The sequence below is a fragment of the Rhinolophus ferrumequinum genome, chromosome 12 (genome assembly GCF_004115265.2).
Source record: "Rhinolophus ferrumequinum isolate MPI-CBG mRhiFer1 chromosome 12, mRhiFer1_v1.p, whole genome shotgun sequence".
NCBI classification, from domain to species: domain Eukaryota; kingdom Metazoa; phylum Chordata; class Mammalia; order Chiroptera; family Rhinolophidae; genus Rhinolophus; species Rhinolophus ferrumequinum.
In genome coordinates, this window is record NC_046295.1 from 20,500,427 (window position 1) to 20,513,196 (window position 12,770).

At 42.1% G+C, this 12,770-nt stretch overlaps 1 protein-coding gene across 3 annotated transcripts in view; it reads right to left on the bottom strand.

Annotated features, from left to right (window-relative positions):
• ADAMTSL1 (ADAMTS like 1) overlaps positions 1-12,770 on the bottom strand; it is an 887,009-nt gene that overhangs the window by 63,490 nt on the left and 810,749 nt on the right. For all 3 annotated transcript variants that reach the window (XM_033123965.1, XM_033123964.1, XM_033123966.1), the window contains one exon: positions 4,922-5,050. In XM_033123965.1, coding sequence (XP_032979856.1) covers positions 4,922-5,050 — 129 coding nt within the window. The remainder of the gene's footprint in view (positions 1-4,921; positions 5,051-12,770) is intronic.

Consider the following 12,770-nt stretch of genomic DNA (forward strand, 5'->3'; position numbering starts at 1 on the left):
CATTTTCTGTAGGTATTTCTCTTGCAACAAATTGCTCACAGGTAGCAGCATTTCTGGCACCTTCCTTGGAGGCGGGCTGTGGGCAGCAAACACAAAACCCCTAATAGAAACTAAGGCTGCTCTAGAGCAGGAGGCAGAGTAACAGAACTGGACTAAATGGGCTTTCAGTTCCACCAACAAAAGTGTGGTGACGCAGTGAATGGGGGAGTGAACATTCTCCACGATTGTGCCGTCGTGGAGATGGGCTGTGGTGTGTGTGTTTCCAGAACCAACACTCCTGGGGCTCTGTGTGCAACACATACAGGTCCTGCAGCAAGATGCTTTACTGCTCACCAATGTGACCCTCTCCAGTCAGGACCTGTGCTCCTGCAGGGCTGCCAGAGGCAGAGAGGGGCAAGAAGAGACAGAAAACGAGAGGGGAGATGGTGAGAAAGAGGAAGAGGAGGGAGAGGGAGAGAACGCCAGGTTGGAGCGAGACCTGGGAGCCATTTCTCACTTGCCCAGGAAATGCTGTACGCCTCTTCCATTCCCTTCATCACTCTTTGCCTCATGTCCTCACGCAATTGGGTCTGTTTAACAGGACAAGACAGGGTGTTTACTGAAAGGGCTGAATTCCTCAGGTGAGGGCAGCGGGTCGTGGGAGAAATGGAAATGCTCAGGAAAGTAAATGGTAGAAGGAAGTAACCCTCAGTCTCTGTAAAATGAGAACTATAGAAGTGACAGCAGTGCCAAGGCAAGAGAACTCACATAGGAATCGTCCTAATATATTTATTAGCAAACCTCTCTCAGGCTCACTCGAGCAAGTACCTGCATCATGAGGTGGCCAATGGAGGTGTCATGGCTGGGGCCACATTTTGGGGGCTTTCTGCCTGAGACTGCAGGTCTTAGGCAGAGAATGACAACAAAAAGATGCTTTGAAGTGACAGCCAGTCCTTCCGTGACAGGCTCTGACATATTACAAACAATAGTTGGAATAAGGGAAGAGGAAAAATAAATGAGACATTATATAAAGCTCTTTTTTTCTCTTTCTGTCCGGAGGTAACAATGGTGCTTTAGAAAACTCCACCAGCCCTTGCATGTGCCAGAGTCCCTTGAAAAGGTTCCAGACACACATACTTAATACTGACGTTCAGAACACCTAAACATTGGGAGAGCACCGAGGTCAGGAGCTATGCAAAAATGAAATTTCCTGAACACATTAGAGGGAAAGAAAACATTCACTGAACATTTCTTATAAGCCAAATATTTTACAAACATCATCACATTGTTCACAATGATCCTATGAGCCACTATTATTAATTCCATTTTATAGATGAGAAAAGTGGGACTCAGAGAGATTAAGAAATCTGCCCAAAGCCACATTCATTTGGGTCCCTGAGTGATTACATGTCCCCGACTATTCCCCTGTCCCCGACTATTCACCCCACAGCCAATCAGTGACCTACAAATGGCAGGGTGGGCAGCCAAACTCACACATTTGATGCCACAGATCCCCAGCTTAACAGGTATAGTACATCCTCACTTAACATTGTCGGTAAGTTCTGTGACTTTAAGTGAAGTGAGGTATAACAAAACCAACTTTACCGTAGGCTAATTGATATAAATAAGAGTTAAGTTCTTACGACATCAAATCAATGTTATAACAAAATGATGTTCAATAAAACAAAACCATTCCAGCACCTGCTGTATACAATACTGCCTGCCATTATAATAGACTGACTCCTTAGAGAAGATCTGAATTGCTGCACTATTATTTCTGGTGTCAAACCCTGAAATACTTTCTACTTTTGGAATGAACCTTTCTGGTGTAATTCTAACACCAAAGTCATTGTTAGAAGGGGGGTTTCTCGAATCTGTGTGTGCTGGCTTTGTTGAGAAGCTTGGTCAGGTTGTGGGAGATTTTTTTCCCTAGCATGTTGTGATGTGACAGCACATTCTACAGAAAGAAATGTATGAAAAATGACAGAAAATACACTCTATCACAGAACAAAGTCCACAGCTATGTTGTTGACAAGTTACTTGGTTAGGCTCTACACTCTGGACTCCCTGGTATGATTTGTATCTAAAAAAGGGAAGGGAAAGAACCTACCTTTACCTTTTCCCCTTTGTGGTATATCTTATCAGCAATACAATGCTCTCCTTGTTGCTTGAAAGAATCAATAAAGGAGTCTGGCCAAAATGGGTTGTAACTTGATATGATTATAAGGATTTGTGCCTTTAATCTCCACTGAACTGCTAGGTAGGGTGATGTTATAATATTCTTTTTTTAAACCCAGACAGGATATTCTTGTTAACTAGAATACTTGTTATATTTGGAAGGCTGCTTGTACCACGGAAGCTTGTCAACATCTCAAGGTGGGGCGTCCACTGAAAGGTGCACCTTGACGTGGTACATTTGATAGCTTGGTGCAAGAAAACGAAAGGATACAGTAACTTAAATGTCAGCCTTGGCAATTATTCTCAAGTACAATGAAAGTCTGGAAAGGAGGTCTTCAGCCTTCTACATTTCTCCCTGATTGTGTAGATACTGATAGATGTTCACAGAACCTATTTTCTTCTACCCAGCGAGGCTACCCTGCCCAACATCCCGTGTAGTTGTCAACTGCCATGTGACTAAGAGGGAATGTGAAAAGTAGTAATAGGTGCTACTTCCAGGTGTGGCTCTTAAAAACCTTCCCAACCATCCTCTACACTTTGTTTCCTCCCTCTCTGCTTGATAAGATAGAGATAACCGCCAGGGAGACCTGGGAAGGCATGTGTTCAATGTAACAGAGGCACCAGCACTCTATGACCATGAATGACTGTGTGGGGAATGTCTTCTGCTGAGCAAGAACACTCCTTGGACTTTTAGGTAAGCAATGATACACTTCCATTGTGTTTGACTCATTATACACTTGGAGGTCTGTTTGTTACCAGAGTCTAGCTTACCCTGACCTACTGCCCATCACTGACTCTTTGACTATTTATTTCTGCATCACTAGTCCTGACAATTTTATCTCCTAAGTAAATCCTTCAAAAGCTTCCCTTGCTCTTTGGATAAAATCTCAAATTGTACCATAATTTTTGAGAGTGTGTAATATTGAGTCCCTGCCTACTCTCCCCTATTCCCCAGTTACATGTCATGACGTTTCCTTCTCTGCTCTCTATACTGCAGGCACACCTGCCATATTTCACTCCTTCAGAGGCAGCATGCTCTTTCTACCACCTCAGGCCCTTTGAACATCCTATTTCCACTGTCTGAAACACTCCTGCCTCCCCCAAACCTTTATCTCCTACTCAGTTTTCTGAACTCTTCTCAAATAGAGAACACGTATGAGGGTGGTACAATGGATTGGATCACTTTTCAATAAGAAGCCTCATCATACTCATTGCTTAATGCTTTTTATGCTTAAGGGTTGGGAAGAATTTTTGAGGTTGCATTTTACAAGTTGAAAGCATATGTGTGCAAAAGTTATTTAATGAAAAACTGCTAACAAGTCAAACATATCAGGACATGAGTTACTCTATGTAAACTATGTAATATTCTTAAAATAGATGATTATATACCCATTAAAATTATGTCATAAGAGAGCTATAAGAGCCACTTGTAGCAGCAAAGTAAAAGTAGTTCCTTCTGCCACTTAGCATTTTAGCTGTCAGGATTTTGACTGGAGACTCAGATCAAGGATGCTTTCTTTGTCCAGTAAATTCACAGACCAATTCTGTATCCAAAACTAGGCTCATTCCCACCTACTTCCAATACATGCCATATTTAAGAAAAGGCATAATGACAGAGACACAACTTTATTTTAGTTAACCACGATTAATACAAACGGTTCTATGAATAAAAAATAAAAACAAGAAATGTCACGTGTAGGGCCAGGCACAAACTGGACATGACAACCTAGGATCTCACTGTACGGTTACCACGAGTCAGTCTGTGGATGAAGTTGGGGAGACAGGGCCCTAGAAGGCAAGAAGAGTTGGCCAAAGCTGGTTTTACCAGCTCCCCTGGTCAACACTTCCCCACCTGAAGTCTGGGTCTCTCAGTCGCCTTCAAGTGCCCAGTTCCTTGTTTTGCTGCCTTTTGCTCCCCATTCTTTTAGTCCTACTGATCCCAACTCTCCAGAGGAGACCCCTCCTCTTCCCTGTGACTTTCTGGTCCCTATAGGTCTCTGAGTTTGCAAGGCCAACCCGAGAGCACTGCCTATGTCACCACTCCTAACAGCACTGGCTATTTTCTTTAATGACTCCTACCCTCTTCTGATATGAGTAAGCTCCAGGTTCCTGATGGCCTTACCTCTGCCACTCTAACCTGTCCACGACCACTGCCCCACGTGTAGGTCCCCACTATCCCTCCTCTAAATTCCTATGAGGGCTTCTTAGGTGGCCTCTCTGTTCCAGTGTTTCCTTCCTTCAATCCATTTTATGCATGGTGGGCAGCTTTCTCTTCTGCAAGTACGGCGCCTTAATGTCCCTCTCTCTCTGCCTTTGTCTGAACTCCCTGGCCAAACATTCAAGGTCTCTCACGGCACAATTGCAACCCACCTTACTAAGGTTTAAGCCCCTCTACGCCATTTCTGCACTCAGCTCCAGCCAGACCAAAGCACACACTATTTGTTCCCTTACCATCCTGAGGCTTTCCTACTCCCTTGAATTTTTCTCACACTTTTGTCCACCTGGAACACCCTTTGCTTCCATCTTTGCACGTTGACATTCTATCAGTATGCAAGGCTGAGATAAAAACCACCTCTTGTGTCCCAGTCAGAATTAATCTTTCCCTCCTTTAAACTTCTGTAGCACTTTGCACTGTCAGAATGACTGAGGTTCCTCCCTGAATCCCTGACAGCAGAACTTGTATTATGTCTTTGGACATCCCAACCTAGCACAAGGATCCATTGATATTTGAACAAATGAATTAACACATGAATTAGTTTCTCACCTGCAACTTGGCAGTTAATTGTCACATTCACTCCCTGCACTGTCTTGATGGTGCTTCCTATGTCGGCTGTGATTGCAGGCTCCTTGGTGTTGATCACAGTTATTCGTGATGTTTTCACTAATGGCTTTCCTGAAGATGAGAAGAAATGGGAAATTATACTAGACAGTGGCTCTAGACTTGAAGCATTCCCTTGAGACAAGGATGATGAACAATGAACAACTGTTATACACACGCTTTTTCAACCAACTATGTTTTCCTTACAGAAAAAATTGTAACTGCACAAGTTCTTCATTAATGCTGGGCAGAGGTGGGACTTCTGGTTACCTACATGGTCTTCATGGACACCCCCGTGGGAGGGGCCTTGTTATCTCTGGGTGGTGGATGAAAGTCCTGCCTCACCAGGAGGCTTTCTCTATCAACCCCCAGAGGGAAGGGTAAAGGGGGCACTGCAGGGTAAGGGTGAACTCCAAGCTCCCCATATGGTCTCCACATTATGCCTTGGTGGGAATGAAATCTGTCTGCTTTGACGTGGCATCCATGGTCGGTGTTGGGAACTTTATTTCAGTCTGACAAGGTGAAGTCTAGTCTCACCACTCAGCCTTTGCTGGTGTGGGTGACAGTGGACCACAGTTATTTCTGTGGTGTTTGAAGTGGAGAGGTATTTTCCAAAAGTCTTCTGTCTTGCTAGGCTGCCTCTTTCCTGGTCCTCTGGCTAGAGAAAGCAGACTTCAGGTGAGGCATTTTTTCCCCCTGTTCTCATTGCATTTTCTGGTGGCTGCCTTCTTTAGCTACAAGTTTAGGATTTAGGGGGCAAAAAGAAAACCCAAGGAAATCACAGTTGTGTTGTTCTTCAATTCCTAAGGTCCCTAGCCAGTCCATTTACTCCTTTCCACTTTTCAGCCTTCTTGTGTTTGTTTTATACATAATGTCCATGTGTTTTAGTTGTATTTAGTAGGAGGAATAGGGAAAAGTATGTCTATGCCATCTTCCTGGAAGGGGAAATTTTGTATACATTACATTTTAAGAGGCCTTTATCAGCTGGGGCTAAAAATCCAGTACTTTGTGTACCCGACCACAAAATACAATGAAAAATTCATTTAGTGAGTACCTTGGGGAAATAAGGGTCCACATGAAATCATTTTCATATATGTTAAGCTTAATTTTTTGTAAGTCAAATGGATTTAATTTTGTTTCAATCCTTTTATAGGTAGGATATTCTACAATAATATTTATTCATCCGCGCCTTCCTTAGTTGTGAAGAAAACCATACTTCAATTCTGTCTTACGTCTGCTTTTTTATACTCTTTGTTTTCTCCCTCATCTAGCCTTTAGTCCAGCTGGCACTAACACACAGCCTTATCTTACAAGCTGTCCCTCTTTCTTCTCCTCTCCACTTTCAATGGCCTCTAGGCATAGATTATTAAACTCATTAGACCTATGTTTAAGGGCAGAAATCGAGGAAGGTTTTGAGGCGCTCCCCTTTAATAGGTGCATAGACTCTCCATGTCTATTTTGACTGTCTAGGGGTCTTCTTCCTTATCTCACCTATATTCCGTATACTTGAGATTATACATGACCTGATGTAAAGATGAATGATTTTGTACTATGATGGGTCCTGAGACTACTACAGGGTGATAATGGGAAGTGCAGCTGCAATGACATTGAATAAATACCGGCATATTTACCTTACCTCCCTCCCCACCCATAGGAGGCTCCCCAGCTCTAACGCCAATCGTACCCTAAATTTCACCAGCCTCTCTGTTGCTGCCTCTTCTCTGGCTGGACCACTGCAGAGCCTCACTGGCCTCTTTGCTTCCACTCTTCCTTCACTACAGTCTCTTCTCATGATGGCCAGAATGATCTTTCTATAACATGAGTCAGATCGTATAACTCCTCTGCTTAAATTATCCAATGCCTTTCCAGTGCAATTAGCACATGATTTCAAGCTCCTGTTCAGGACCAGCCATTCCCATGGGTTCAGGTCCAGCTGTCTACCTCTCTGACCTCCCTGAGACCACACGCCCATCCTTCACTGTGCTTCTGCCACACTGGCCTTCCCTTCCCTCCTCCACGGCATCAGCATCTGTTTGTCCCGGCTGTTCCTTTTCCCTGATATTCTCCACCTGCAGACATTGGCACAGCTATCTCCTTTTGGCGGTTCATGTCTCCGTGCAAATATCACCTCCTAGTGGGGCCTTTTTCAACCACTTCATCTAAAACATGCACCCCTTCGCTCTCCTGCCAATCATTATGTATCTCATCACCAATTTTATTTTCTTCATAAGCACTGGAACTGTCAGAATTTACCGTATTTGTGTGTTCTCTGCCTCCCGCCCTTCACCGTGTAACCTCCATATAAACAGGGATCATATTCTCTTGTGCTCTTCTTTATTCATACCACCTCATCCTGGCACATAGTAGGTCCTCAATAAGTATCCAGTTAATGAATATATATGTAGGTTGGACAATTAAGTTCGCTAACTTTCCACCATGCACTTACACAGTGGAAAGTTCGTGAACTTAATTGTCCGACTTTTGTATGTGCATATTGTGTGCTACCGTGTGCTACGTGCTTTATCTGAATTTGTTTTTGTTGTCATAATAACTGAGAGGCAGGTAAAGATTTTCTACCTTTTATATGGACAAGGAACTTAGGCTGAAGGGCCTCATGGTTTGTCCAAGGCCAGAGAGCCAGCAAGTAGTAGGGCTGAACTAGACTCCAGAACTTTGACCTGAAGTCCAGTACTTGTAACTGGGGATCCCAAATCCATGACTGTGGACTGGCTGCCTCAGAACCCCCAGGGCACTTGTTAAAAACATAATCTGTCCTGTTATAATACAATAGTTGCCTCACTGTGTAATAAAAACAACTGTGCCAATGGGGAAAAGCAGGTTAGGGACCAGAGAGTTTCAGACTCACAATTACCAAGTTATTTTTCCTATAGGAATTTTAATAATAAAGGTGGTTTTTATAGCTGCAAGTGTATAGCTATAAAATTCAAATGTCACTGAATTAAATCCAGCCCTTAATTAATTATATTGAGCTTTTGCTGAAAAGTAATGGCCTTTTGTCCTGTCACTAGAGGTGCTAATGTTAGCACAGGCTACATATACGCGCTTATTACCTTCGTGATCCATTGTTAAGACAAAGCACCAAGTTATCCAAGTATTTATAATTAATAGAAATTTATAATGAAAACAATGTTTGGTAATCAATTGACTCTCTTACATTTATTAGAAAAAGCTTGTATATATTATTGAGTCCCACTCTAGACCTATTAAACCCGAATCTCAGGTGGTGTGATGGAAGCTGTAATCTCTATTTTTAACAAGTTCCTAGGTGATTCTGATATGCAGCCAGGTTTGATAATCAATGAATTACATTGTTTCAGTTTTTCTTGAACGGGTTTCTCTGATTCTTGGTGAGAGCTGAGATTTCCTTTGAGAGACTACTGGTTCTCTATTAGAAAGTTTCAAGGTGGAACTCTTATTTCAATTGCCAACTAACAACAACAACAAAATAAGGCCTTTGTCCTGTCCCTACAGGTACTAATGTTAGCACAGCCTACGTATACATTCTTATTAGCTTTGGGATCCATTGTTCAGACAAAGCACTTGGCTGATCACCTACTAAGTGAGTATTGCTACGTGACGCCATGCCTATGCTTGTGTTCAATTACGATCACATTAACTAGTATTACTTTAATTATGGAAGTGAACTAAGAAGAAAAAAGTAGAGATGCAAGAGGCCGTGAAATGATAATTTATGCATTTGAGCTAGGAGAATGCTAAGAAAAGGTCATGGCACACCCCACCAAAAAGGCTTTCACAACAGGCAAAACAGAAAAAGTGCCTAGAGTGCGAGGTCACGATCACAGAGCCTCTGTACCGAGTTGCGCCTCAGCCATCAGGACTACGGACATGTTGCAAACAGCCATTTCATTGCAGTAAATCAGCCTGTGCCAGCAGATTAATTTAGTGTTAATTTATGGAAATTGACAGGGTTTATATATTACTCTTCCATTTCATCTCTAAATTTGCGTCATAGTTGAATGAGAGCTAGACACAGGAGGAGACTATGCCTAGTTTTACAGCTGCAAAAATTTAACAAAAGCAAGGAAATGGAAACAAAGGCAATCTTTTCAATTTATCAGGCCCAATGGGAGGAATGAAGCCCCACTGAGAGTTAGACAGAAACAGAAACATTGAAAGCATCATTCTCGTTCAGTTCCTTCAGACCTCATCCAACCCTACCCCTTAGCTTTTAGATTACGGTTCCTATTAGAAGTAACGGAACGGGGGAAATAGAGCTTCACTCGTACTGTGTTTCCCCGAAAAGAAGACCTCACTGGAAAATAAGCCCTAGCATGATTTTTCAGGATGACATCCCCTGAACATAAGCCCTCATGTGTCTTTTGGGGCAAAAATTCATATAAGACCGGGCTTATTTTCGGAGAATCACGGTAAGCAAGGGCAGCCCTTGTACAAAGGGTGAACCTGAGGTGTAGCTAAAACATGTGTATCCATATCCAGTGGTGCCATCTCATGGTGCCTTTATCGTAGAGGTACTCAGTCAAGCAGGCACGGTCCTGATACTGAAGGATGAAATCATGGGGAGTCAGGCAGGGACAGATGCAGCCCCAGGAGCAAAGGCTCGGAAACACGTTCCTGTGCACAGTCTGGGCTCTGGCTCACGCCTCTTTCCCTCATGTGTGACTCCGGGTAAAACCAAAGCCCAATGGGAAAAAATCTGAACATATGTGCTTGAAAAATAACTTTGGCCCAGTATAAAGGTAATCGAGAGAGAGAGCCAGAGGAGATGGAAGGTTTGTTTTTTCGCGTGCAGCCAAGAACGGAGAGCACTGTAAGCAACTTTTTCTTAGGGCCAAAGTCCAGACCTCTGCTAATAGAAACGTTGTTTTCAACAGCACGATGCCTTGATGCCTTCCATTTTAGAAGTCATGGCAGAGACGGACTTGCTGTCAATCCCAGTCTTTTCTTCTTCTTCCTGGGCACCCAGCAAGGTCATTTCCCAGCCCCTTTGCTTAGGTTGTTGGCAAGGTACTGCATTCTAGCAGATGGAATGTGAGCAGAAGTGAAGTGTGACACTTCTTGACCAAAACCACAAAAACTCTCTTGTGCAATAATCTGTTTTAGACTTTATGTGAACAAGACATAATCTGTCATGTTTTAGCCATCAGCTATTTATGATTTTGTTTGTCATCGTAGTTATCAAATGCGAATGAATCCAGGTTTAATGAATATTTGTTCACTCATTAAATGAATGGATCAAATGGGTATTCTTTCAATTCTTCTAGTGAGTCTCATGATTTGAAAGTGGGTCTTTACTATCTTTAGCCATCGGAAATCAATGGTACTTCAAAGACTTGAGATTCTCCCCATTCAGCCAGAGACAATCTGTGCTAGCAAGTGTGCATGTGGATTCATTCCCCAGGAGAACGGGAAGACCTGTTGGTGATTACTGGGACACTGGAAACAAGGACAGCAGCAAGCAGGTTTGGAGATGCATAAATGGCAAAGAGGTTTGAGATTGGGACACCTAAACTAGCGACTGGCAGAATCTTCCTGGAGTACTGCTCTGATACAGATACAGTCATGAGGACTGAGAAGCATCAACAGCAGCATAAATGATAAGCTAGTGATGCTTGCAGGGGGCGCGGGCATGAGAAGTGCAGCCTACATGCCAGGTGCCTGGACCTCATCACTTAATAGCTGAATGACCTTGGGCAACTTATTTAATCTCGTTGTGCCTTAGCTTTCTTCTTCTATGGTTGTTGAGAGGAGTAAGTACATTAACACATGCAAAACTGTTAGAACAGTGCCTTAGCAGAGAGTGAGGTTTGAATAAATGTTGGCTATCAGAATGCTAATATTAGGGAGAGAACATGCTAGGAGGAACTAGTAGTATTAGGAACTTAAGAAAACACACAGAAAAGGAAACTTTAAAGAAAGGAAAGAGGAAAGGGAAATAATTTGTTAGCGAGAAGGAACTCAACAGCTTCTGTTCTGAAGAACCATGAGGGTTAGAATAATTTAAACACAAGAGATAATTAGAAGAAATAATTGAAATACAATGGATTCTCCTGAAATTGGAATCAGTACCTGGTCAGTACCTGGTCAGACATAGAGAGCTTCAAAGTCACACTGAGGCTGACCGCATTGGAGACTCCAACAATTGTCTACTACAGAGAAGTTATGAAACAATATATATTAGGCTGACTTGCTGGCAACTCCCATGAGACTGTTCAAAAAAAGAGTTGTCTTATCCATGGCAGATCCAAATCTCAATCCAAGAGAAAGGTGAATAAAATAGTGATGCTCATTAATTAAAATATTTGAGTATACAGATGTGAGGTGTTAGAAATCTCACATTCTTCAATACCTAAAACTAGGCAAACTGTATTAACTCAGATTGAATTAATGGATAATGCCCAGTAATCAGTGAGAATATTATCAAAGCAATGCCTTGAGAAACGCTAGCCTCTACTTACAATGCAATTAGCCTAGGTCCCTTTCAAGGGACCCTAGAGTTACATCTGCAAAAATTCACTGAAATGAGAATTCCCTGTTGGAAGAATTTAAGACCTTATGAGTTAAGCAAAGTTTAAGGGACCACAATCAGAGTGAACATATGAAACCCTTACAAATAACATCGTATACGTCTGAAATCACTAATGATGGATACTGACTATTAATATTCAGTTACCATTGCTTGCTCGCCAGAAACTTTTCAGGATCTGGCTACCTGGCAATTTCAACAAGAGTGGCTTTGTTACAGATAATAGTCATATTAAAATGCATGATTTTTTTTTTTTTTTTAGTCTGGTTCTCCTTCCAAATGCCTTTTGCATTTTGTAGCTCAGAAATTTTTAACTCCATCCTGTCCTGCTGTCTCTCTTGCAAGGTCCCCTTCACTTCCACCTCCTGCTTCCCGAGTCAGCATTTGGTCTTTCAGCCCACTCTGTTTACTCTGCACTCTTTCTCCCTACCAGTCCTCTGAGAACTTTTCCTCTCATCTGTTATTTTTCCAAGACATCATTGCAAAAGCTGTACTTCTTTGCCACGTAGTCTTCTATTCTCCCAAAAATAAAGGAAGTAAATCTGCAAATGTTAGAGTTTCAGGAAAGGAGAGATTGTAGCTGGTTGTGGTGGGTGTGGACCACTATACTTTTATTTGTGTGTAAGAGATCCGTAGAACTCTTAGGTCTAAAGGAGACCCAAATGTGCCTCTGTTTACATTAAGGACACAGGTTTATACTAGTTCTAAATCTGTTTCTAAATTTTGCAATGAGGCAAACACTTTCCCTAGAATCTTACTTATTCTATTGTTACAATAAACTCCCTTTTTTAATAGTAATAGTAAAAACAAATGTTTCTCTCCCATCCAAATCATTACGTGGTTTTAGTTAGTGTAATCTAATAAAATAGACTGTTATTACATTTCAGGTAATACTCTGACTATATCTCGGCAATGAGGTATACAATATGAGCTGGGAATATAGAATATGGAAGATTTAATCAGAGTACTGGTAGCTTCCAGTTTATGTTCAGAGCACAGGCATGTTTAGATTGAAATAGAATTTTAAAAAATTTGAATTAGTTGGGCTCAGTTAAAAAGGGAGAGATTAAAAAAAGTGTGAGTGTGTGTGTGTGTGTTTTGGTTGGGCATACTTGGAAAAACTGGAAGGTCTATTAACACTAGATTTGCATTTGTCTTTGGCAATAGTCAGATGAAAATAGGCTGTCTTTTAAACAGGGTATGGTAGGCAGAATAATGGCCCTCAAGATGTCTGCATCCTAATCCCTGGAGCCCGTGACTATGGTAGAT